At 36.7% G+C, this 27,144-nt stretch overlaps 1 protein-coding gene across 20 annotated transcripts in view; it reads left to right on the forward strand.

Moving 5' to 3' along the window:
• The window catches only part of LOC106874170 (ensconsin), a 310,838-nt gene that overhangs the window by 221,200 nt on the left and 62,494 nt on the right, over positions 1-27,144 (forward strand). For all 20 annotated transcript variants that reach the window (XM_052975461.1, XM_014921803.2, XM_052975460.1 and 17 more), the window contains 6 exons: positions 3,525-3,673; positions 15,614-15,673; positions 17,999-18,207; positions 19,746-19,926; positions 23,061-23,165; positions 26,628-26,687. In XM_052975461.1, coding sequence (XP_052831421.1) covers positions 3,525-3,673; positions 15,614-15,673; positions 17,999-18,207; positions 19,746-19,926; positions 23,061-23,165; positions 26,628-26,687 — 764 coding nt within the window. The remainder of the gene's footprint in view (positions 1-3,524; positions 3,674-15,613; positions 15,674-17,998; positions 18,208-19,745; positions 19,927-23,060; positions 23,166-26,627; positions 26,688-27,144) is intronic.

Here is a 27,144-nt window from a genome sequence, read left to right on the forward strand (position 1 = left end):
GTTTTCGTGCGGGTGACACGTAAAAGCACCCACTACACTCTCTGAGTGGTTGGCGTTAGGAAGGGCATCCAGCTGTAGAAACTCTGCCAAATCAGACTGGAGCCTGGTGTTGCCATCCGGTTTCACCAGTCCTCAGTCAAATCGTCCAACCCATGCAAGCATGGAAAGCGGACGTTAAACGATGATGATGATGATGATGAAATCAATGGGGATTTGCACATAGGTAGCAATTTTGAAAGAATTGATTGAGAAAAGAGATAGAAGGAGCATGGTTGCTTTTCATCTCTGTCTTAGTCATTTCAGTGTTGAAAACTTGCTGAATTAATGATGAGATATCCTATAAACATGTTAAACACAACAGAGAAAGAATATAGATTATGTATGTCTTTTGGATTTTGTTAAGTTGACCAGGTTCATCTACAGGTAAGTTAAATATTGTATGAAATAACCACAGCTGTAGGCTACTTACACAGATATACAAACATATTAAGCATGTGTAGTTCATGGTTAAAACTTCTTCCATGATACATAGATCGGATCTTCAACCAAATGTTCCATTGCTGACAAACTTCTAAATACAGCAACTATATTATTTCTGAACACTAACCCAACAACCTTTCTATCTTAACCAAGCAGACTCAAACATGCATACAAACATTAAATAATTGCAGTATGTTGTGTCTTTAGCATCAAATACTGCTGGATACCAACCATCTTTGTTAAACGGTCTTCTTCTTCAGAGCAAGGGGCATATTGTATGATGCCTGTGTTGAAACTGCAATACTGCATGGTTGGGAGATGTAGGCCTTCGGTTTAGAAGACTTGCAAAAGCTATAAAGAAATGAAACAAACATACTCTAATGGGCATGTGAAATGTGCATAAATGCTAGAGTATAAATAAGCTGAGAGGAAATACAAGATAAGGGGAATTGTATTTAGTGTGCAAAAGAGGAGGCTGCCTTGGTGTAGGCATGTGATGAATATGGTGGATGATATTTAACTTACCTGTAGATGATGGCTGTATTAGTAAGTGCTGTGCATTCCAAGTTAATGGGATCTGTGAAAAAGGGAGTCTAAGGAAAGTATGGAACAAAGTGGTGAAAGTTGACTTGAAGCTGCTGCATCTCGCAGAGATGTCAAAGGATGCTATTGATTGGCAATACACGGTACTGCAGAAGATGCAGCCACACAAAGCAAAACAAACATATATTGAAATGAGGTTAGTGATATGTTTTCATGTATGTGTGTGTATACATGCATATGTGTGTGTGTATATATTTGTATCCTACCAAGGTTACATTTACTGCTACCCTTCACATCCTTGACCTCCCTCTTATCTACTTGTTGCTTAACTTCCTCCCCCACTCATCTTTGTCACTCATTTCCTTCCATCTTCTTCCTACTACTACCATCCTCATCACCCTTCACTAGGCCATCTGCATCAGTCCATCTGTATCCATTACATTTTAGCTTCACCCTTTCTCTACTATCAACCATCACTCTCTCTCTCTCTCTCTCTCTCTCTCTCTCTCTCTCCTTTGGGCTACTTTTTGTCCAACACTTTCTCTTGTCTTTATCCTATCACTTTCTTCTTGTCTTCACCTCAACAACCCTGTCTTTATCACTATACTGTTGCTCCCTCCATCCAGTCATTCTTGTCTTTCTGTCATCATATCTCTCTCTCTCTCTCATCTTTCCACTCCTTAGCCACATTACCTGAGTTACTCTCTACATTTACAGTGTACAAGGCATCTTGCCTTCTATGCTGATGTCATTGTGAATGATGACGGAACAGAGAAAAAGTAGGGTTGAGGGGTCACTTTGGTTTCACCTTAACCAGTACACATTATAAAATGGATGGCAAATGGATAGAGAAGATGTAGGGTTGAGAAGTACCTTTAGTCTTGTCTCGACAAGGACTTGACAACCTCTCTGATGCTGGTGCCACAAGAAAATACAGCCAGTACAGTGTAAAATGGTTGGTGTAAACCAGGACATCTAACCTTAGAAGCCAAACCAAAATGCTATGTACAAACACCAGTTCTATGAGAGCAGTGGCTTCTAATAAGAAGTTACTCTGGTTTGTGACCTGCCCAATACATTTCAGCATGGAAAGCAGACTTGAAAAATGATGATAGTGATGATGATGATGCCTATTTTTGCTACCATTAGCAGAGATTATAACAATGGTTGCAGCATGTACTGGCTGCTATGCAACAATCCCATACCAAAATAAAAATATATATATATATGAAACTAGACTTGGTTGTTCCTGTCAAATATTAAATGTCTAGGCTCATAAACAGCATCAATAACTATAAAAATAAGTTGTTACAGAGATTGATTATCAACATAATGAAAGTAATTAGCTATCATTCCATTCTACTTTGTATTTTTAGTTATTTTACTTCTTGTGACTTATGAAAATGTAGTTAGCTCAACAGAGGGGATAGGGCAGCATCAAAACATCTGGGGGGTTGTTGTATGACAAGCATGCAATGACAGCATAGGAAACAGACATTACATTAACAGTGAGGATGGAGATGATGATTACAACAGTGATGATTCATTAAAACTCTGGGAAAGGGCACTTCGCTTGAAGCTAATATCTTAATCCCATTGAAAATGCAGGTGCTCTTGACCCAAACCTTTGGGCATCAGTCAGCAGACAGAGGATGTTAGTAGTACTCTGAGCTGTGGATTATTGAATGTCTTGAAATGCTATTAAGAAAATCAATGGTTCTATGCATAATATAGTTAGACTGTCCCCCATCTTTTTTTAGATGGTATTTTGAGGGAGACTTGTTTGAAAACAACACCACAGCCAACACAATGTAGAATGCCCAATAGAAGATTTGGTGACAGTTGTGTTGTCAACATTAAAACAGTAATGGGGATGATAATCTACATACTACTTTTCTCAATAGTGATAAAGCTAATCAGATTAGAAAAATTTGCTATTCAATTGAAATTTGTTCTTGCCTCTTTCATTAAATCTGTTGTCTTTTATTATAAATGTAAAGGCTTAACATATCTAATTCATTTCTCTGTTTTAACCTCAAATTCATTTGGAGGTAACATTTCCCCCTTTAGCCTAGTCTCTTTGAGGAGTGATAAAATTGAATCCAATATGCACAGCAGTACAAACAGCAATGAAGGTCGTGATTCAGCATGTTTTTAACTTACACTATTGAAACAAACTTTTACTAAGAAAATAAGAATAAAATTCAAATGCTGCTCCAGCATGGCTTCAGCTGTGATTGTTTAAACCAATTAATGAACATTCAAGAAACGGCATATCACAGTGTTCCAGTATAACTTCTGTTGGTTGACTGGGAAAATAATAAAAAAGTATATATGTATTGTGTGTGTGTGTGTGTGTGTGTGCATGCGTCTTTTATGGTTGATTTGGGGGTTTCAGGATTAGTTTAAGTAATGCTGTTTGCATGTTCTATTTGATTTGGAATGAATCAAAATATAAATCTCTGTCTTTACTATTATTATTTTTCTTTTACTATATTTAGATAAACTTCGGAATCGATCTTCTACAATTGACTCTGCAAAATCTGACAAGTCTGTTAGCTCAACCGCATCTACTCAGTCTAAAAGTAGTAGGAAGGCCATTTTCGATCGATTGTCTACACCCAAGAAACCTACAGACACACCTCCCAAAGTAAGTACACAACATTTTGCTTTCTACATTATTTTCAAAACATTCTGATTTATTATAACTACAGGGGTAGCTACAGTAGTAGTTATTGTTGTTTAAAGTTGAGTAGCTGCTTTATATCTGCTTGAGTCATCTTTGAAATAGAAAGAGATAATCAGTTTTTTAAAAAATAATCCATCTGTTCTGAGTATACTTTACTTACTAGTTGCCCAGCATGTCATTGGCTCAGTTCCAGTAATTTTACTTCTCTTCTGTTTTTTTGCTGCTTTTGTGGACTTGCGTGACTCTGTCCAATTCCATTATTATGAATGTGAATTGGGAGCTCAAGTCTTTTGTTAGCTGATTACACAACCATGGACTCTACCTCTATGGATGTGTTACAGTTACTCTCTTGATAGAGTTTGGTGATCCTCCACTCAGCATCAATATAAGAAGAACCATTGGTTCAGTTGAGCTCTTCTGCTACTGCTTCACAATCCACCAGGCTCCAGTCCCACGACTTCACCGTATCTCTGGTAGGTGGCTGAATGGGTGCTATGCCTTGCCTAAGTACAACCCATAACTGCGTGTGCACAAACATCACTCCATGAGGTATTTTCAAAATAACTTCATACCCATGTGGTAAGCTTGTAAGCTTAAACTGTTTTTTGTTATAGCTGTGTATGAGGATCAGCTGAAACGTTCATAGGTTGACTAAGACACTCTCATGGAATGTGACCTAATGAGGCTTATTTTTCAACATATCCTCCCCCACACCCACCATTCGTGGTCCACACACTTCTTCCATCAATGTTGAAGTGCTTGGACCCCATTGGTGAAGAAACTTTCATCTTGTTAGTCAAAAAAGTCATCAACAGATATCACGTTATCATCACTGCAATACTGGTTCCCAGTATCAATGATGATGAGTGTTTCTTCATGTTGGGGAACAAATGATAGATGGGGCCATATCAGAAAAATTACTAAGAAGAGTTGAAATTAATACATGCAATATTTCACAACTCTAGCATCATTCCTTCATAGTCAACCTCTGTGAACTTTTCATCCTATCCTTGTATTTCACTTCCTCCTGTAGACCTTTAGAGGTAACCAATTCTGTATTCATTTGTCATCAATACATTCAGTCTACTAAATAATAGCCATTTAAACATTGGTATTAGAATCTTTGAGCAAGGTTTCTAAATCTAAGAATAAATCTACCATTTTTACTGACAAATAAATTGCACCTTTTTTCATGAAAATACTACCTAAAAACTCTAGCATGTGACTTACTGAACATAAAAGTACCTTAATACAGCATATATGATACGTTGTAAATAGTTATACATAAAATATTGTTTTTGTAATAGCATGCTTTAATGATTAAGTAGTCAATAATGAAAATAAAATAATAATTTCTGAATCCTATAATTTTCTAAAAGTAAGAAAAATTTTTTCATTCTCGTATTTACAAGTCAGAAAATTAGTTAAACATTATTATTGCACCACACACAAGTAGAGCAGAGCACTGCAGTGTGTTAGTATATTATAGATAAGTAATTTGCTCTCCTTGATAAGCTTCTAAACACATAAAAATCTATTTCATATACCATACTGTTCAGTGTTGAAGACATCCCGATCTTGAAGGGACACCTCAATACTGAATTGAAACTTTTTATTTAGAAGAAAAAAAAAGAAAGGTTTTACACTTGCACAAATGTTTGTCCTCTCAGACAATTGGTCAATTTTTGAGACTTATTTTAGAAAAAGAATAGTGTCCTCAATGAAAGGAAACACAGTAATTAAAATAGTGTTCATGTTTGGGCAACTTCAGTGTGTTACTCACATTAAATATTTAGAATTAAGAATTTATTAATATGGATTTAATTTAAGAGCTACAAAATGATATATTTACTTGTGATTTATTAGTTATATTATAAGGAAAAATATATCTAGTTCTAAATATTTTGAGGAAAATCTCAGCAAAGCAGTATTGATAAACAACTCATGAGTTATAGTGAGTCAAGTACTGAATGAAGAATGCTCTGTATAAAGGGGTGGGGGGCATGGTGGGATTTATATGGTGGTGTGTAAAGTAATCAGGAATACATTTATGTGTGGTTTATTAGCTCATCCTTATTAGTGACCATTTAAACCAGAGGTTCTCAAGCACTTTTGGCATCATCACTCACTCTCACAGAAACTATTTCCATCACCCATCTGCATAGAAAATATCCAAAAGTGTGCCAAAAAATTGTTATTTCTTATAAAACAATGAAGGTATTTTTTTTGTTTCGGTATGTTAATTGAATATCAAATTCTGCACATTAGTTTCATACTTGGTGTTTAGTTTGTTGTTTTAATTCACTTTTATGGTAGTACTTTTGTTGTATCTAGTTCCATTTTTTTCTTTTTCTGTTTCACTAAATGCAGATCAATGAGAGGCACTTCAGATAATTTGTTCACTGTACAGGTATAAGAGTTTCTTTGATGATAAATGAACAAGTACTCACTCTCTGATCAAATTAATTTTCTCTATAATACATTATTATCACATATACATAATGTATCTTATATTTTTTGTTGTTATCTTTTATTTTATGAATCAGAATTTGGCAAAAAAAAAAACCAAACCAATTGGCTATTTTATGTTATCTTTCATTTTCTAACAAATTGATCAGAAAAAACACTTTCTACCTCATAAATTGGCCTTTAAAAACCATTAAATATAAATGTATCATATAATTTGTTGTCTTTCATCTTCTGACTAACAGAGTGACAAGATATAGAAATAAAAAAATACCTTCAAATAATTAACATTCCTATAACAAAATAATACAATAAATATGAGAAGCTGTCATGTTACAAGATTCTTGTGTAACAAAACTAATACAGAAATATTGGGTTTCAAATCAGTCACCTTACCAGGTTATATTCAAGCTGTTTCTACTTTTAGATCGCAAGATACTGGTGTGGCTGAAACCAGCTTCTACCAAATGGGATGTTCTTAACACAAGCAAAAGCAATTTTAAGTGCTTCCATAACCTGCATAAAAATTCAATAGACTTGTTGATGACACCACAAGCTTTGCTTGCCATAAAGCTGACATCACATTGTGGCATCATTGTTATTTTCTAACACTAACATTTCTTCTTGCACATCATCTTTGAATTGGCCACTTTGTCTTTATGCAGGTTGCTATACCAAAGTAAAACAGTCTGTGCAATAATATCTATGTATCAACTGTGCCATGTTACTATGCAGTGATTGCAAATATTTGCAATAATCACATTAAGTAATTTTATCCTTAAAAACTAAATCATCTTTCAAACTATCAAGTCATTGAAGCTAGTGGAGTTGAGGTCTGGAAAAATTCATCTTATATTATGTCATTATGCCACTTTAGAAATGAAACATCCTTTTTTCAATGCTGGTATGGGTTGGATGGTTTGACAAGAACAGACAAGCCAAAGGGCCCCGCCAGATTCTGTATCTGCTTTGGCATGATTTCTATGGTTGGGTGCCCTTCCTAAAGCCAACCACTTAACAGAGTGTGCTAGGTGCTTTTGTATGTGGCACCAATACCAGTGATGTTGCCAAGTGCTCACAAGGTAAGACCCCCTCAACTGATTTGGCTGTTGACTAGAGAAAGAAACTATAATGGAGGGAGAGGAGCATGTGTCTTGCTGAAGAGGTGAATACATGGCTTGCTTACTTGGAAAGTAAGAGAGAGAGAGAGAGAGAGAGAGAGAGATATAAGATCCAGGTACAACATGAATAAGACAGAATAGGAAGTGCAGTGAGTGAAAATAGTGTGACATGATTAGAGATTGGGAATGAGTTGGACGCAGTGGATATCATCACAGTGATAAGTGAAGAAAATAGATGATGAGTTGTGGGGAAGGTGTGACAGAGCTTCAATTCTGCTGAGATTGAACATGTCTTCTCAAGTACAGTATAACGCCGTTCATCTCTGTACCCTGTCATCTACTCTAAGAGGTTCAACATTTTGAGGTCAGTCTTTAACTCTTCATCCCACATTTTTCTAGGTCTACCTCTTCCACATGTTTCTTCCACATTTAGCAGTCAGCTCTTTATACAACTGTTCTCATCCATCAGCATCACATGATTGTACTAGTGTAATATTCTTTCCTGCACCCCAGCCTGTTATGCCCAATTTTTCTCTACAGACTTTTGTCCTTTGTTGTACATGCAATTTGACATTATACATCCATTGAAGCATGCATTTTTTTCTCTCTTTACAATAATGTATCAAGATCATTAAGTTTGGTGAACATGTCACTAAGGAAAAAGCTGTCACATTTTGCAGCTATCAGAGAAGTTAGTGTAAAGTTTTGAACAATATTATAATTGTATCACTCAGTTTGAGGAAACAAGAATCAGTTGTCTTTTGACAACCATTGTACTTTAGTAGGGTATAAAACTTCACATAGTAATCATCATTATCAAGGCTCAGTTGACAGAAAATTCAGTCAGACAAAAGATCTAACAAGTTTATTTTTTCACCCTCTTGTCAACTAACTGCACTAACATCATTGAGCCTGCCATTAAATTTTTTGCAACTGAATACTTGAAATTTCAGTTCTAAGAGGAATTACCCCATTAATAGTGTCCTTTTGCAGATGCTGTTAGTTGGAAGAACTTCTATATTAGCAAGTTGAAGTAATGTTTCTTGCCAAATGGTTGTTACCTTATGAGGCCCTACATCACATGAAATACGACAAAGATTTGCCCTTGTCAGCATGCTTAGAATGTTAATCCTTTTGATACCAACCCTCCCAAGACCATCCCTACTTCTGTGATATAAACTTTCTATGTAAAGTGATCTAAATTAAGATCTCCCTTTAAAATTCCGTGTTAATTTATGTTCCAATTAGCAGCTTAGTAACGACCAAGATATTTTACCCAATTCTTTAGTATTTTCAAAATTAATTGAAACAAATGCCGTTTAGTTCAACAGAAATATGGTAACAAAAGGGTTATATATGTAACCAACTGTTCTGAAGAGAAGCAATAAACATATAAGATGAACAACCAATGGTGGCAAATTTTCTTCACTAAAGGCATTAGAGTATTTCATTAGAGCAATGAAAATAACTGAAAATATCACTTAAGAAATTTTATAATTGTCTATGCTAATTGAGCTTTCAATAATTAATTAGTGTATTAATTTATCTATAAACTAGCATCCAAATAGTTCCATACGATTGAGTCCCCAGATTTAAGTGTACTGAAACTACACTGATTTTGGTCTCCATTGCTGAAGGGAGGCATTCCATGCCTGATTGTCCTTTTCTGTCCTTTTCATTTTTCCAGGCCATCTTTGTTTTGACTGTATTTACTGTATTTATTGCTAGTGTAAACTTTTGTGTTTATCCCCTGCTTGTACACGTTTTTCCTCTCTTACTGTGTCCACAGTATCTTTTCCTCTTTATCTCTTTTTTTTTTTCCTTCCACTGTATTTGTCTTTCACTGTACCTAATTCTCTTCTCATTTTGCTTTCTCTCCCCCTCTCACATTTTCTCATTCTTCCAACTTCCTTTCTTGAACCCTCCTTCTAATGAGTGAATTCCATCTTAGTGAAGAAGCAGCAAGATGGGATTCACTCAATCCAGTAGAAAACTTTGAGTGAACCCCATCTTACCTCTTCTTCACCTGCATTTTCTCATGCTGAATGTTATTAGTACAGCAGTTCATAAGTTATATTCCCATCTCTTTATTCACCTTGTTCTTTCTCTCCTTTCCTCTCTGTCTTTCTTTCTGATGAAAGTCTCTCTCTCTCTCTTCCTCTATTTCACCATTTGCACTAACTTTCTCTCTGATGGGTTTTATTTGTTAGATTGAAAGGCAATACCTGTCTTCTTATTTTCATGTATCTTTTTTAATTTTCCTTCTCCCTCATTGTTCTAAATATTTTTCGTTGTGATGTCCACTGCCTCATTCACCAGACTTAAGCACACCAAAATTATGCTGATTCTGGTCCCCATGGTTAAATAGATAAAGCTATTTTCTGTCTTCAGTTTAACCTTTAGCACACTTGCATTGTCTCTAGAATTGTTTCTACTACCACTTCCCTGTTACTACAGAGGAGAAAACTAATATGGTGACATGATCCACCTGCAGTGTGCTAAAGGTTAAAAGTATTTTTTTCTGAAATAATTGGCAATGATTGATGATCTTATATAAGATTCAGTGAGGAAATTAAAAGTTGTATTACATGTGTATGTGTATTCATGCTTGTACATGTGTGTGAACTGCCATTTCTGATGGTTGTTTGCCACCCAAAATCTTTGTAATCCCAAACTATTTTTTTCTGTAAAAAATTCAAGAGAAGGCATGGCAAATTCAAGCACAGATGTGCACTAACCAAAAGCTAGATAGCAGCAACTGATGCTCTACTGCTGATACTCCCAGCTTGTTGCCAACTGTTTTTGAAGTCCTAGAAAAGTGCCAAAATCTGAAAACACTTTTTAAAATATTCATACTAATAAAATGTTATGCAGCTTTAGAAAATCCTATACCATGTACCAAAATTTCAAAACACCATTTTCTCCACATTTGTTTACCACCCATGCATGGGCATTATTTTCTAGATGAGAAACCCTGCACTATAGTCTCAACAAGCCAACAAAGGTGTGTTGTTACAAGGTTACTTGATCACCTAGAAATGACAATCAACCCTCCTTTAGATGTCTTAGAAAGGACACATTGGATAATGAGGTTTTCAGTTCCCTGCACATGGGATAAAGATAGGATGGTCATAACAGGAAAGTCTTTGATCATAGCCCACTGCTCGATCAGAGCTGACCTGGAACTAAACCACACTAACAACTTCTGTCTTAAGCATATCTACTTTGCATTCTTGAATCAGAAATAAAGAACTTTTATGTAATAACAAGGTTTTTATTTTTAATATAGAATGTTGTGATGGCTTGAGTGGGTGGATTGTTTTGTAGGGTATCTTTTTCTGAATTTCTTGTCATTTGGCTTATATAACATTAATTTTTATATAACATTAATACTAAAGTAGCTTATAAGATTAGCATAAAATAGTCAAACTAATCCTGTTGGCTGGTGTTTCTCTATATTTATCTCTATTCATTTGTGCTGAGATTAATTAATGTAATCTATTAAGAGCAACAAAAAAGTGTGTCATTTTCAAATTTAAAATTAGAGAAGGGAAAATTACGAAAAGCAGCTGGTTTAAGTTATTTAGTTATTTTTCCTTTTCATTCACTGCTTTTCTACTTCCTATCAGGTGCATAAATTTGGTGATGGGACAATAGTGATGATGATGGAGACTGAAGGTAATAAGTATAGTAGCAGTGGAGGTATTGTTGATGTTTAGACCTAGGATAAACCTGGCATCAAGAACTTTGATACAAGAGTGGGATGAAAAGTTCATAGGTGGACTCCATCTTTATTAACAGAGCAAAAGTGGTTAGCTGAATTTAGGAGAGGAAGAGAGTTTTGAAGATGACCCACCATCTGGATTTCTTGCAACTGCCACCACTGAGGAAGACTTTACTTATGTTTACCACATGGTGTTGGATGACAGGCAATGACTATAAATCAAAGAGCCTATGCTATTAGCATATCCTGTGAGAGGGTTGAGAATATTCTACACAATGAAGTTGGCATGATGAAGGTTTCTGCTTGGTGGGGGTCACATATTCTGACATTGTTTCAGGTAGATCCAGCTGGTTTTCTTGAATGTTTCCTAATCCAGAATAAGTATTGGCTTCATCACTTCGAGACAGAAACAAAAGGACAATCCATGCAATGGAAACACCCCCACTCCTCGCCAGCGCTAAAGAAGGCCAATGTTATTTCATATGCAAGGAAGGTGATTGCTTCAGTTTTTGGGGATGCAAAAATCATTGTGTTTATTAACAATCTTCAAAAGGGCCACAGCATCAATGGAGAGTATTATGCCAACATGCTGAGGCTATCAAGACCAACTGTCTAGGAAAACTGACAAAAGGGGTCTTGTTTCATGAGGACAATGCTGCAGCACACAAGCCTTTTCAATGGCTGCTGTGCATGACTGTGGCTTTGAACTGGTTGATCACTCACCCTGTTACCCTAATTTACCCCCATCTGGCTATCATCTGTTCCCCAACAGGAATAAACACTTGGCTGGGAACCAGTATCGCTGTGATGATGATGTGGTGTCTGCTGTTGAAGTTTTTGACCAACAGCATGAAAACTTCTTTACCAATAGGATCCAACCACTACAACACTGATGGTCACATTCCATGAGAGTATCTTAGTCAACCTATGAATTTTTCAGTTGACCCCTGTAAATGTCATTCCAGTGTATTTAAGACAGCATTATCTAATGTGTACTTCTTAAAGATGGTAAGGTGTGATATGAAAGAGTTTTGGCTGTTATTTCTTGTAGGCTGGCTGATTGTGCAGAAGGCTCAAAGTGTTGTAGATTGTGAGAATGATAGTAGTGGTGAAATTGGTTCTGATAGCACCACTGATGCTATATTTCTGGTAAGACAGCTGCAGGAAAAATACCTAGCCAAAGATAAACCTCTGTACCTGGTTTTCCTTGACATGGAAAAAGCCTTTGACTGGATCCCCAGGGACGCTGTCAGTAAGATGAGGGTTGGCAACAAGTACAGTAAAGAATTCCGGTTAGAGGTAGGGGTCCACCAAGGTTCAGTCCTCAGCCCCCTCCTATTTATCATAGTCCTCCAGGCAATAACAGAGGAATTCAAGACAGGATGCCCCAGCGAGCTCTTCTATGCTGATGACCTTGCACTAATTGCTGAGTCACTATCAGAACTAGAGGAGAAGTTTCAGGTGTGGAAGCAAGGACTAGAATCAAAGGGCTTTAGAGTCAACCTAGCTAAAACCAAAGTCCTAATAAGTAGGAAGGTAGACAAAACACAAACCCCTTCAGGTAGATGGCCCTGCTCGATCTGTAGAAAAGGCGTAGGTAGAAAGTTCAGAGAGCTCTTACCTCTGCTGGCGACAAAAGGACTCTCACTCAGAGTAAAAGTTAGACTGTATGACGCATGTGTACGAACAACCATGCTACATGGCAGTGAAATATGGGCCGTGACTACTGAGGACATGCATAGGCTCGCAAGGAATGAAGCCAGTATGCTCCGATGGATGTGTAATGCCAGTGAGCATACTCGACAGAGTGTAAGTACTTTGAGAGAAAAGGTGGTCCTAAGAAGCATCAGTTGTAGTGTGCAAGAGAGATGATTGTGCTGGTATGGACATGTGGCAAGAATGGATAAGGATAGCTGTGTGAAAAAGTACCACACCCTAGCAGTTGAGGGAACTCGTGGAAGAGGTAGACCCAGGAAGACCTGGCACGAGGTGGTGAAGCACGACCTTCGAACATAAGGCAATGACTTGTGACCGAGACCTTTGGAAATATGCAGTGCGTAAGAAGACCCGGCAAGCCAAGTGAGACCATAATCCGAGGCCTCTGCCAGGGGTGTAGCCAGCCCACTTATGCGTACCTTTCCTTCATTGGACACTAAACTCTGCTTGCGAAGACCTGTTGAGGCAAGTGAAATCGAAATCGAACCAAATTCGATGCCTGGCACCCATGCCAACCTCTCCTTCATTGGACACTAAACTCTACTTGCGAAGGCCTGTTGGGGCAAGTGAAATCAAAATTGTGATTGAACCAAATTCGATGACTGGCACCTGTGCCATTGGAGCGCTAATAGCACCATCCGAGCGTGATCATTGCCAGAGCAGCTGTCTGGCTTCCGTGCCAGTGACACGTAAATAGCACCATTTGAGCGTGATCGTTACCAGCATTGCCTTACACATACATACATTCATATATATATATATATCAGCCTTGACTGGCTTCCATGCCAGTGGCATGTAAAAAACACTAACCGATCGTGGCCATTGCCAGCCTCCTCTGGTCCCTGTGCTGGTGGCACATAAAAAGCACCCACTACACTCACGGAATGGTTGGCGTTAGAAGGGCATCCAGCTGTAGAGACTCTGCCAGATCAGACTGGGGCCTGGTGCAGACCTCGGTTGAACCGTCCAACCCATGCCAGCATGGAAAACGGACGTTAAACGACAATGATGATGTTGATATATATTAGGCTTAAACACCATGTGTAGTGATAGAACCAAGCTGACATTTGAAGATCTTATGATCCTGTGTTCTAACATATGTTAAGACTCAGTTTTTCAAATAACTTTGTTGCTCAAATCTGCAAGAATGGTGCAGTACTGAAGGTTCCTTCATTTGTCAGATTGTGATGAATTAGATTTTTATAGCCAGGTTAATCTAAAGTTGTTATTGGTAGGTACAGCAGATAAGTTGACACCATTGAATAGAATGATTGCTATGACTGAAGAAATCTCTTATTTTGTAACACAGTACCAACTGTCTACAATCAACCATAAGATAAAAGTGTGACAGTGAATGTATACAATGTGCCTACATATTGAATATCTACCAAACTTGGAATGTCAAACTGTATGTTTGAATTGATAGACACTTTCTGTCAGGGAACTATGCACAATAGTATCATTATCATTTTTTGATAAGGAAATGTTTCATCTTTTTTTTTTTAATAATTTTTGTTTTACTTTTGGAGATATTAAATCTATGAGTGTTCCAGTAATTACATCATGACAAGATGTTGACACAAGAAATATCAGTGAATTATCATTTGTGTCATTTCCTGAAAATTTATAAGGTTTCATGCACTTTTGTGCCTAAAATTTGTGTAATATTGGCAAAGATCTTCAGAGAGTGATCTCTGATCTGTGTTCATGGCAGGTTGAGAAGGGTCTTGGCTGGTGGTTGAGAACTTCTAGTTTTAAGACTGGCAACTTAGGCCCAATATTGAACAACTTCTCTTTCTCCTGGTAGTGGTTCTGCATTTGTGTCTGCTGCTGTTGTTTGGATGTTCTACACTTTCATTAATTTGTTGGCAGGATCTTTAGCTTCAGCTGTGGAATTTTTCCAGTTACAGCCAAATTGTTTAGATGTTTCGTGGAAAATACATGGAGAATATTTCATAGAAATTTCTATCAAATGTGCTGCAACCCCCGAGAAAATCAGAATAGATTGTTTTCTTTTTTCCTTCAAAATCTTTTGTCCCAGAGTTACTAGCAATATTGCAGCACATTTTCAGCAACTTTTAAAAACTTTTTGTGTCTTTAGCTGTGATGCTTCTAATATTGTATCATGTCTGGGCTCAAATGAAATAATACTGCAGGGCACTGATATAGGATTATAACTGTTTGACTACAAATATAAATTCCTAGTTTTCTCTTGTATAGGCAACATTTGTTATCTTATCATGTGGCTAATTCAGGATTTGATTCAAATGTGAAAAGTTGTGAGGAAACAGTATGAAGTTTAAATTAGCAAATACATATTCTATTTCTAACAGGAAAGAGAAAGTTTGTAGTTCATACATTCATCCTTTAGCATTCAGATTACTCTGTGAAATATGCTTATTTAATACATTATCTCATATCTTTGAGATTTCGACATTGTAGGGCAGGTGTGAAAAGTTCACTCAGGCTAGTTTGAACAGGTAGAATATCTTGGCTGGATATGGCCAGTTGAAATGCTAAAGGGTTGAAATTGCATTTAGAGACAATCCAATAATTGTTTTCAGTTTCAGAAGAATGACTGCCTTTTTATATCGGAAGACAGGATGTGTGTATATATGTGTATTCAGTTTGAGCACTTGCTGCTTCTATGTGTATATCCTATAAAGGAAGACACCTGACAAGCATTGTACTGATCCAAAGGAAGATAGTGTTATATCATTTTTGCTGACAATGTTATAATAATTTCTTAATTGGCATGAACAAATTTTTAGAAAGAAATATTCTTGTGCTTTATTGGTATTTATTTTACCAGCCCTGCAATGTAAAAATATATGTAATCCATATACTAACTCATTTTTCTGACTGATTTTTCAGTCAACTGAGAAGAAATCCTCAGCGCCTAATTCAGGAACTACAACTCCTACTCCAAGAAAGGTACAGTTGACATTAATTGCTTTGTTTTTTTTTAATGCCACTTTCATCTAAACTGAACTGTTGGTCACATGTATCAGAGTACAGGGAATCAAAAAGTTAAATTTTTCACTGTAGGTTTATTCTTATATGGCTAAATGATGCTACATAAACACAGATGTGATTGCATCACATCCATCATATCTCATGAATACCACTCTAAATTGCATCGCATTATGGAAAATAGTGCTATGCCAGGGCACACTGTATTGCACAACACCACACCCCATCATACCAAACAGTACCTCACTGTACTAACTAGGATCCTATGACACTACAGTACACACCCTTATACAGCATTACACAATACTAGTAAGTGAAGGAATTTATATGTGGTTGCTCTACTTGCTAGAAAAGTAGCCAATCCCTCCTTCAGATGACGCCCTAACACTCATAAAGCAACATTTCACATTATCCTATTATTATCTTATACAACCAGCATAATATATCTTGCCACATTAATACCATGTAACACATCTACATCATTGTTTTACATTTGCTTTTCCAAGCTCGCTTGGGTTATAAGAGTTTTATGAGCCATATTACAACTGGATGCTCTTCCTGTTGCTAACCCTAGTTATTTCTTATGTCATGGATACATACATGACTGAGCTGGAATACACAACACCACATTTTATCAAATAGTATTGCATTGCACCAGATTGTACCATACAGCATCACTGACTCTTCTTATTTGAGCACTGTTTTCTTATTTTCTTCTTTGGCTCTCTTCCTTCTGTGAAGTAAATTTTAAGATACTTACCTACTATCTAGTATTTTGAATTATATATTTAGAAATTATGATCCTTATAGCTGTTGCAACATTTGGATGAAATACCAATTCTGCTAAACCCTCTGATCTTGATAAACTAAAGGTACATCTGCTATTAGTCTCATGATAAGATCTCTATAGTGAAGATCCCCTTCTACCTATGCCATGAAGACAGCTCGATCTAGTCACTTCAAACTGATGTTTTAAACTTTCTTCTTTTTTTCTGCCTACATAAAAGTGGCAACTTTTATGCTCAGCTGTCTTTGGATATCATTCATTGGTAACTAAACCCCATTGCTTCTCAGCCATAGTGAAGTTAATTACCTAAGAGGTTGCTTACTGCGAGCAAACTCAGCAGTATGCAAAAGGCATCTTCCCTAGTCCCATATGAGTGTAGCACTCAGAAGAAGCAACAAAGGCAACCTGTTTGGAAATATAGTAACATTGAAAAAGAAAGTTTAAGTGAAAATTCAGTTCTCTTAGATACTGTCTCTAGTACTGATCGCATGCTGAAATGTACTCAATGCATATTGTGAACTGATTGGTAACTGAAGGGCATTCAGCTGTAAAAATGGTACCAAACATCAATGAAAACCACCAAATGCATCAGTGGGACTGAGACTTCTTTCGTTAGTGGTGCACATGTTGGCAAGTTCACTAGGTGTGTTCCTAGCAACTCTTTTCCTTTCAAGCACAGGACTTTAGGGCTACCACCATTGATGTTGGCCTAATGAAGAGTAGATCAGAAAATGTTAGAGAGATGACTCAATATACCTTATGTACATGAGGTGAGATATTTAGATCCTTGGTTAGACTCCCCGGAGTAGGTATACTGTTAGGAGAAAAGGAATAGATACTGTAATTTAGGTTGTCAGGGTGTGTGACAGAATAATTAAACTTATGATGTTCATAAACGAATGATCACAGCTATGATCTCCACTCCATGTTCTACAGTCAGAACTGATAGATGAACAGAAAGACTGTCCTTACCCGAAATTGGTTACCTTTCCCACCTTTACTGTAGGGTATTATTAAATGCTTTCTTGTTTTGTAATGATTTGCATCGTCATTCTCATCTACATCATTTTCTTTAATGTTATTTTAATTTTTGTAATATTTGATAGCTTTTTCCTTCTGTCAAGTCACATATGAGGTTTGATAGATAGGTCAGTGATCCAGTACCTTTCATGAATTATTTGTAATATATAGTTGAAGTTAAGTGGTTCCTAATTTTAATAAGATACTTTATTCTTAAATGTTTTATTTTACTTCCCCTTTTCATTATCATCATTGTCATTTTTCATACTGGTATGAGTTAAGTTTACGACAGAGTACATTTTCCCATTTTCTATTATAGTATAATTTGATCTGTGAAGCTAAATATCCTTGAGTCTGTCTTTTCCAAATCTTCCTTGGTTTGCATCCATTCATCAACTCAGCAGTTTTCCTCTGTGTTCATATGTTATATCAACCATTCCCTTCATTACCCATTCATCAACTTTCCCATTTCACTTCAGCCCAAATCTACCAAAGATAAAGGGCCACGTGAGTCTCCTAATCGTGAAGGTACTCCAACTCCATCAGCTCCTGAAGACCAAATGACACGCTCAACTCAAGATATTACTGAAGAGGAATATAAGATTAAACTTGCTGAGAAACGGCGCCAGGCAAGAGAAAAAGCTGAAAGAGAAGCAGAGTTAGAGCGGCAAAGACAAGAAGAACTCAGGTGTGTTATGAATTTGCCTTTCTCCATAATTGTGTAATTAAGTCAGTTGTATCCCATAGTCATTTAGATTATTAGAGACTTAATGAGGAAGATCCAGAAATGATATTCAAGAAGTTTCTCATTACTGTCTCATTTCTATGGTACCTTTTTACAGTGAGAAGTATTTGACCATTGAAAGGTATTTACCAAGCATACAGCATGACACTAATGATGGCATGCACACAAATTATTTCAGCTGGTAAATTGTTACATGGCTTAAGATCTGTGACCCTCAAACTTTTAATCAATCTTCACTACATTTCTTTGCTTTTAGTTGGAAACTGTTGTCTTCATGTACCTATTTTATAGCTGTGCTGTACTGGATCATCTAGCTTAAAGTATAGTTTTAATTCAATTATTGTATTTCTCTATAAACAAGAATGGCAATGATGGTCACCAAAATGTACAATAAAGATGTATATTTCCCAAAGACAATCCAATGCTAGAGACAGATTACAAACCATAAACACCTAGAGGTAGTAAACTTGCACCCTATCATTTGTAGATATGCCTATATATGTATACTCTATAGTGAATATCAACTTTTGTTATTGTTATTGATTTCTTAACTTTCTCTTATGTAGAAATTTATCCCTGATATAGTACCAAGTATTTCTCCTGCAGTTGCCTCATTAGGAAGATTGCTGGAACAAAGCCAAACTGCATCTCATCTAGGTCTATTCTGGCATGGTTCAGTTGTGTTATAACTCCATGACCTTCAAAATCTGATCCAGTAGTTTGATTCCACTATAATTTCCTCTCTTTCAGGCATCATCCTCTTTTCCTTTGTAACAGTTTGCAATGATACTGCTATGTCAGTCATTGAGTATAACACCTTCTTGGTTAAGTTGGTTGACATTCTGGGTGGTAAGCAAGTCTCCTGCCTCACCAGATATTTTGAGTACATTCACAGCTATCCCTGGTACAACACCACCTTTCTTTCATTTCATGTCCTTAATTACTTTACCTCTCATGCTGCAGTCAACTCTAATTGCTGATCCATATATATACACACATACATTTCTGCATGTGTTTATAATTATGTATGTGTATGTATATGTGTGTATTAATTGCTGGTAGGGACACTCTATTTCATTTTGCAACCATAATATACTACCATGGTATATCAATGGTTTATAAGTCAATACTATGTCCTACTTCTGTGTTAGCAGTGCGATACAATCAGTTTAAAGTTTATCTCCTGATTTTTCTATAGAATTTGGAGATAGGCTTAAAAGCATGTATGTATATTTATTTACATATGCACACACAAATGTATGTGTATATATCCCTGACAATCATCTAAACAGTTTCCATCTACCAGATTTCATTTAAAAGGCCGTGCCAGAAGTGTCATGCAGTAGGGCTGAAACTGAAACTACTTAACCATTCAGCTAATTTTAGAGAAATTTTTCTTTGGCATTTTGAAATAACAATAGGAATATGTATGAGTATAATTTGTATGGAATAAAGGTTTCACAATTATTATTTTGTTCTAGGCGTCAAGAAGAGGAGAGAATTCGTTTAGAGGAGGAGGAGCAGCGTCGTTTGGAAGAAGAATCCATACGTCTTGCAGCCGAAGGTAGGTTGGCTGAGGAAGAAAGGCTTCGTAAGGCCATCGAAGCTGAAGAGCAACGCAAGAAAGAAGAAGCTGATCGACTGGAATTAGAAAGAAAGCAGGTAAATATTGATTTTGTTTGCATTCTTTTGGATTAATATTTTGTAGTAGTTAAAGCAAATCCTACCTGTGTTGTAGGCTTGCCTAAATAATTAAGAAATCTGCTTCACAGTCATGCCACTACATGACATCTTAAGCAAAGTGAGATGAAATAAATATCAGAGACACTTTGCCCAATGCAGAAACTGCTGAAACTGCAAGAGCTACTTAAAGGTTTTGCAAGCTCTTCTAAGTCCATTGCAATGCTGGAAACCCTTCCATATCATCAGATATCTCAGGGTCACAAGAATTTTACCCCTTAGCTTGTATGCTTTGCATGAGTGGGACAGCAAGGATTGAACCAGTCTTCACCTGCGAAAAGATTCCACTTGTGGTCTTATCAACCATAGCTATCTTGAGCTGGATTCAGCTGCTATGCCTATCCCTTATATGGCTTTCTTCAGTTGTTTGTATTTCAGACCTATCTTCTACAGGAAATAGCATGCTGATCTTGCTGAAAAATCACAGCAGCTGATTTCCATGGGGAATGAGGCTGCATGCCATCCCTTGATAGAGAGTTTGCCAGCTAAGACCTGATATCTGGTTTCTTATACCTGGTAAGAAATATCGAGTCTGTCCTCTGAGAGTTTTATGAATTTGATAATGATTATTGTTTCCATACTCCTGGAGAGCAGAAGCATGTCTGGTTGGGGTGATGTTACTACTATCTCCTCCGGGAAGACAAGTCTGCCCTTCAGGTCCACTTGCATCTCCCAGTCTGAGGCTGAATGCAAAATAGAAAATGGGTCCCCTGCCATTGCTTTTGCTTTGGGAGCCTTGTCACCTTCCTTTAGGAATTTGATACTCTTTGGTGATACTTTTTACTCACTTTTTTTAATGTTTTACTTTTTACTCCCAAAATATGTGTCAACCTATATGATGTAAATAAAGTTGGGTAAGCCAAAACTGTTGAAACCCATCAGAAAATAGCAACCATGATTCGAGATCACTGATTTGGTTATCACCTCAACATATGACTTAATTTATGGACTATGATCATAGGCCCAACAACTACCCCCCCCCCTCTCTCTCTCATCATCATCATCATCATCGTTTTACGTCCACTTTCCATGCTGTCATGTCTCCATTCAAGCATCTCAACAATCTCACCAGAGCTACCTTTCAATGTGCCAACATTAAATGTGCCAACTCTGAGTGTGTGGAAGGTGTGGACTGGTGAGACCCTGGGATGAGGAACAACAGCATCATGTATTTGGCCTTGTCAAGTGTTGTGTTATGTTGATTTAGTTTAGGAATTACATGTATTACAAAGTTACAAGGGCACATGTTTCTGTGACTGAGTTACTTTTTAATTTAATGAGTCAGATGTTCAGTTGTTGAAATAACTGAATGGTCATTTCAGAATCAACAGAGGATCCATAAAGCAGCTACTCTCTCTCTCTCTTTGTTATTTCTACTATGGGATTTAAGAACTGTTCACCTTATTGCTGTGATTGGTGACAGGAACTGCTCTGTTCTAGTTTTGCATCTTTTGGGCTTAACTGTCTTTGAAGTATCAGGGAAACAGAAGAGTATAACACATTCTTGTACATGCATACATCCAAAGTTATAGGGAAACAACAAGGTATGTTTCAATAGTAAATGACCTGGTGATGACTATCTCCTTTCCGGCTCTGGTAGATCAATAGTATTTCTATGAGAAATATTTCTTGACAATTATTTTTAAACCCTGCTGATTGCCCACATACATTAATGATATAAGATGGGGATATACTTATATGTCTATCACCTGACCATACACTCACAAACAAAATACATAAATCCATATGTTCATACATATACACATTTAATATTGCAAGCTAGAAATATATGATTTAAAAACATCTTCTTTATTGCAGCTAAATTGTTGTCATAAAAATGTATTCGAGATCACTGATTTGGTTATCACCTCAACATATGACTTAATTCATGGACTATGATCATAGGCCCAACAACTACCCCCCCCCTCTCTCACTCTCACTCTCTCTCTCTCTCTCACTCTCTCTCTCTCTCTTTCTCATCATCATCATCATCATCGTTTTACGTCCACTTTCCATGCTGTCATGTCTCCATTCAAGCATCTCAACAATCTCACCAGAGCTACCTTTCAATGTGCCAACATTAAATGTGCCAACTCTGAGTGTGTGGAAGGTGTGGGCTGGTGAGACCCTGGGATGAGGAACAACAGCATCATGTATTTGGAAAGAAAGCTCTCATTTGGCAGATCTTGTAAACATTCAATAGCCTTTAACCTGTATACACTACACCATAATTTTATTTGTTACATAATCACTACATTCAAGAGGAGACAGACACTAGGGATGGGGGGGGAGCGTTCTGTATAGTAAGCCATTAGAGGTGCTCAGGAGAAAGACATCTGGTAGAGGTCAGAAGGTAAAGACTTATGGTATTGATGGTGGGGTGGGATTGGAAGGCACATCGCGGACAGCAAAGCACTGTGGCTGCCCTATTCCCTAGCAGAAGCCAATGTGGCATAGCCACAGACAAATGGAGCTACTAATCAACAGTCGACATGGGAAAAGCAACTGGTTAATAAAACTGAGAGAGAGAGAGTCCAGAATTAGCGCTGGTGAAAAACAAAACATGAAGAGATGGAATTTTCAAGATTTAGAGCATGAGTAAACAGAATTGAACAATTGGATTTCTTAACTCTGCCATGACATACCGCTAAATGAATAACAATAATTATTATTATAAAGAGCGCTATAGAGTGAAACAGAATTGAACATTGCATTCTTAACTTTAACTGTAGCTATAACTATAACCTACAATATGTAGTTAGCCAAACTGTGACAAAAATAGGTAAATAAATAAATATATAAATACTCACTAAGATGTTCTAAATTATCCTCAAATGATAAGGGAAACTCCCATCACTAACAGTGAATTAAAAATGGTTTTACTGAAGAGAATAAGCACTACTCCAGTAGATTAACTCTTAAATTCATAAGAGCCATAAATAAACAAGATTCAGCTGATGTCAAACACACCTGACCAATTGTCTCTACATCTCTTCAATTCCTATCTCTGGTTTGTGCCTACTAAAAGTTATATATATATATATATTATTTTGTAGAAAGAAGAAGCTGAGAAAAAAGCCAAGGAAGAGGCTGATCGCCTTGAAAAGGAGCGTGTAGAAAGAGCCAAGAAAGAAGAAGAAGAAAGGCTAGCCAGAAAGAAGGTATGTCCTCTTGTTATTTTTATTTTCCAAAGACTTGTTGTTTCATATCTGCATTTTGAGTTGTCATCTGGTTCTGACTTAATCTCTCCAGACTGTCAATCTGGTGTTAATTTACAATATTATCATTATGTTTCTAGGAACTATTCCAAACTCATTTCAGGTTTTTGTTTTGTAGAGAATAGTAATGGTTTTAATTCTCGTTCAAGTCCAGTTACTTAACTTCTGCCACAAATACCAATGAGAAGATCATCTCTTTCCCCTCACCATTATCCCTCTGGACTTGTATCTATATAAGAAATTAATTTTATTAATCCAACAGATCTGACCTTGCTCTTCATCTTTCATGGCCTATTCTTTTGATTAGTTTAATCAGAAAAGAAACAGTAGCTCCCATGACTTCATTGTCAGGGAAAAGGGAAGAGTAACTCATGAGTTATCCTAAAACTGGACACTATTTGCTTCTAACAGACATATTCAAAAGTCTCTTGAGGGCCGGGTGGTCATATTAAACTAGGCAATTGATTAACTCAAAATAAGTATCAGTGGGTATCTGTTGTAAACATTCAACCACTGGTTTGAGGATTCATGGCTGTTTTCGTGAACATCAAGTCACTGATGACTTTCTCTTGTGTAGTGTCACTGTTTGTCACAGGGTACAGATGTAATAAGTTTTCCTGCAGAGGTTCATCACCAGAGGAGGTAGAAATAGCCTTGTGGGTAGCTACCCCAGTTTGTGACTGGCACTAAAGCAAGTACAAGATTTTGAGAGATCCACCTACTGTCACTAACTTCCAGTGAGCTTTTTTCAAAAACTGACGTAATATTTAACTGCAATTTACAAAATAGGGTTTCTTCTTTTCATTTCCTTCTATAAACATAAGCAATAATATTAAATGGCAATAAATACATGGACAATGCTGTCTTTGCTACACAAACGTATGTGAATCTTCCCCAACCACCTCTTGCTAAAAGGTAAACCATGCATTCTTCTCTGGAACCTCTAATTCTAACCCATTTTTACTCTTGAAGCTATATTCTGTGTATTATCATTTCTCCAAAAGGTGGCACCTGTACCTATGTAGAATTTACTCTTCCCATTATTTTAGTCTCTTCTCTGAATTTTAGCAAAAGGTGATTTCGGTTACACTGGTTCTCTTCATTAGTCCTCTGCTGTATCTACAAACTCCAAAATACTCCAACAATATGACTATCTCATATCCTGCATTGAAAATATCTATCTTATTGATTCTCTCTCTGAAGTTATCATCCTTGCTGACTTCAATATGCACACCTCCCACACCAACATCGTGGATGTAAACGTTGAATCATTTCCCATTTTTTATTACCCACACCAGTTTGTATCCATAGCTACTCATATCCCTGACATATACATTTGCTCTCAAAGTATCATTGATCTCTTTCATCTCCCAAACCTGCCCATCACTATCTCTGCACCCATCTGATCACTGCTGAATTAAAACATCACACTACATGTCTTCCTATTGCATTCCTCTCTCTAGTTTCTTTAGTATTTCAAGTCAACAAACTGGCCAGAGTCCTGTCAGCATCATTCCGACAGTTAAGCTGTTTTAGATCTAGATATACCTGTACATGCAACAGAAGCTGGGAAACAGTGTTTGGCAGCCACCATGGCTCTGTGCCATTGGTGTTGCTGGCATCCGCTTGGCCAGATCTGGAGATCCTTCATGCATATCCATGGTCATGATGATAAACAGTTAGCCTTTTGCATTAGTTATAGCATAACTATTGGACTGTGACCAATGCCGACAAGTAAAGCCTCTGAACTCAAAAACCTCAAGTAGTTTACCAATAGCTGTGCTGCATCCATATGAGCAATGACATTACCTATAACACCTGGAGGTTTTTACCTGCACCACAATGCCTGTAAGGCTATCATCAAAAGAGCAAATGATGCCTTCATGTATCACATGGTTTGAAACTTTTGCTTCCCAAATTGCAGCAAAGCTTACTGGTTCCTTGCCAAGAAGGATTTTACCACTTTCTATAATCTTCCTGTGATTCATTTCTTAGTGAAGATGACTGCCAACCATGTTTTCAAACTCTCCTCTTTTACACCTATAGTCTCATCACTAATAGACATAGCTACTGCATGGAAACCACTTCCAGTTGTTCTAACTCTGCAAGGTTACTGGTCCCTATATAAACCCTTTCATCACCCTCTAACAGTTCACATCAAAGCTAGCTTCTCACTGTCAAACTCTTATTCTATCTGCTGGATCTATCCCACTGTAAAAAAAACATGTTATAGTATCTCACATTACTTTCAACTGAGAAGGAACCCTTTTGACTCTGTTGACTACCAACTTATTGCACTCACTTCCAACAATTCAGTTGATATTGGGAAAAGTTGTTAACAATCACATCTTCAATTACCTTGGATCTCTCTTTCTCCTTCTTTAGTAATCATCAATGTAGCTTTTGGAAAGCCAGATCTATCTTGTGTGCAAAAACAATATTATTGTACTTGACATCAGCAAAGTCTTTCACTCTGACTATTTGTTAGTCCTCTATGAAACACATGTAAATTACAGCTCAGATCAAACTATCGCTGGCATACATGGTGCTGCTTCTACAAACACAAACATCCCAGATTGCTTCCAAAGAAGATCATTTGACTGACTAACAAAGACTCCTTGATCAATAAATATACTACAATCATTAGCATGCAGGCATACAATATCCTCTGTTTCTTTCTTTCACTTCTATTACAAGCTCAAAGCTAGTTAGCTTCACACTCTTTACTCAGGCCCTTCGTGCCATATCTCTTTCCTTTCAACATGCTACAGTGTCTCACCTCCTGGATCCTGCACTAAGTACTCTTGCAGTCTTTCCTTCTCAAAACTGCCACTCTTGACAAAATCCTAACCCCTTCCATATTTTTCTGGCAGACATTGACCTTCACATATTCAAACTGAACATCATCTGCTTCAATTGTACAAATTTTTGACTTGGTAGAGCTTGCAAAGGTCATGAATAGTGCAATCCTTTTTCTGTTTTTTTAAACAATTTCTCAATTTTCTCCTTTTTCTAACAATCTCCCCTCTCTTTGCCTCCTGTATTGTGCATACATATTTTCCTATGAGTACTAAATAGATATTCCTTTCTTGTCTAACCATGTAAAACTGTGGAATCCAAAGAAATTAATAATGTTCTGTCAGCAAATATCTGAAACAATGGAATGAACTGAAGAAGAACAGTGTGATGTTTTGCGCAATGCTTAAGTTGTTGACTGTGCAGTTTTGTCACTTCAGGAATTATGTTTATCTCTCTTTTTCTTTAAAAGTCTGATATTAGAAAATCCATTTAATAAAGATAAAAACAACTGAAGGAAATCAGTTCTTGAAAATTAAATAATTTATGGAAATAATTAGATTTATTGTATGTTTATTCATGTATGTGTCTTTTGTTCTTTCTCATCAGCGCCTTGAGATGATAATGAAACGGGTGAAAACTGAACCAAATGTAGTTGATACAGTAAAAGTGAGTTTTCTGCTTTATCTATCTCTCTTACACTCATCGACCTCAAAAAATTTGTACCTGTGTTGAGAATACTAGTCTACGTATTTTTATGGTATATTGGATATGAAGAATAATACATTTCAATTTCTATTACATCTCTTATTAGAACAGGAAAAGTATAATGATGTGTGGAGTTGAAAGTTTCTATCTTGATATTGCATAGTGTATCTCGTATGCCACATGATTACTATCTGTTGCAATTATTTGACAATGCTAAAAATTAGAAAATGAAATGACACAGTAGTAGTCATTAAACTAACTCATGGAAAATGTTACAAGGTTGAGTGGCTTTTAATTCCAAGAATCTCTTTGATGGAGAATAAGTAAATATTATAGTAACTTCAAGTAAGATGCATGAACATCACAAACTTACATTTTCATCTTGATGAATTATATAGTTTTATTCCTATGTTGTTTT

Source organism: Octopus bimaculoides, chromosome 21 (genome assembly GCF_001194135.2).
Source record: "Octopus bimaculoides isolate UCB-OBI-ISO-001 chromosome 21, ASM119413v2, whole genome shotgun sequence".
Lineage (NCBI taxonomy): Eukaryota > Metazoa > Mollusca > Cephalopoda > Octopoda > Octopodidae > Octopus > Octopus bimaculoides.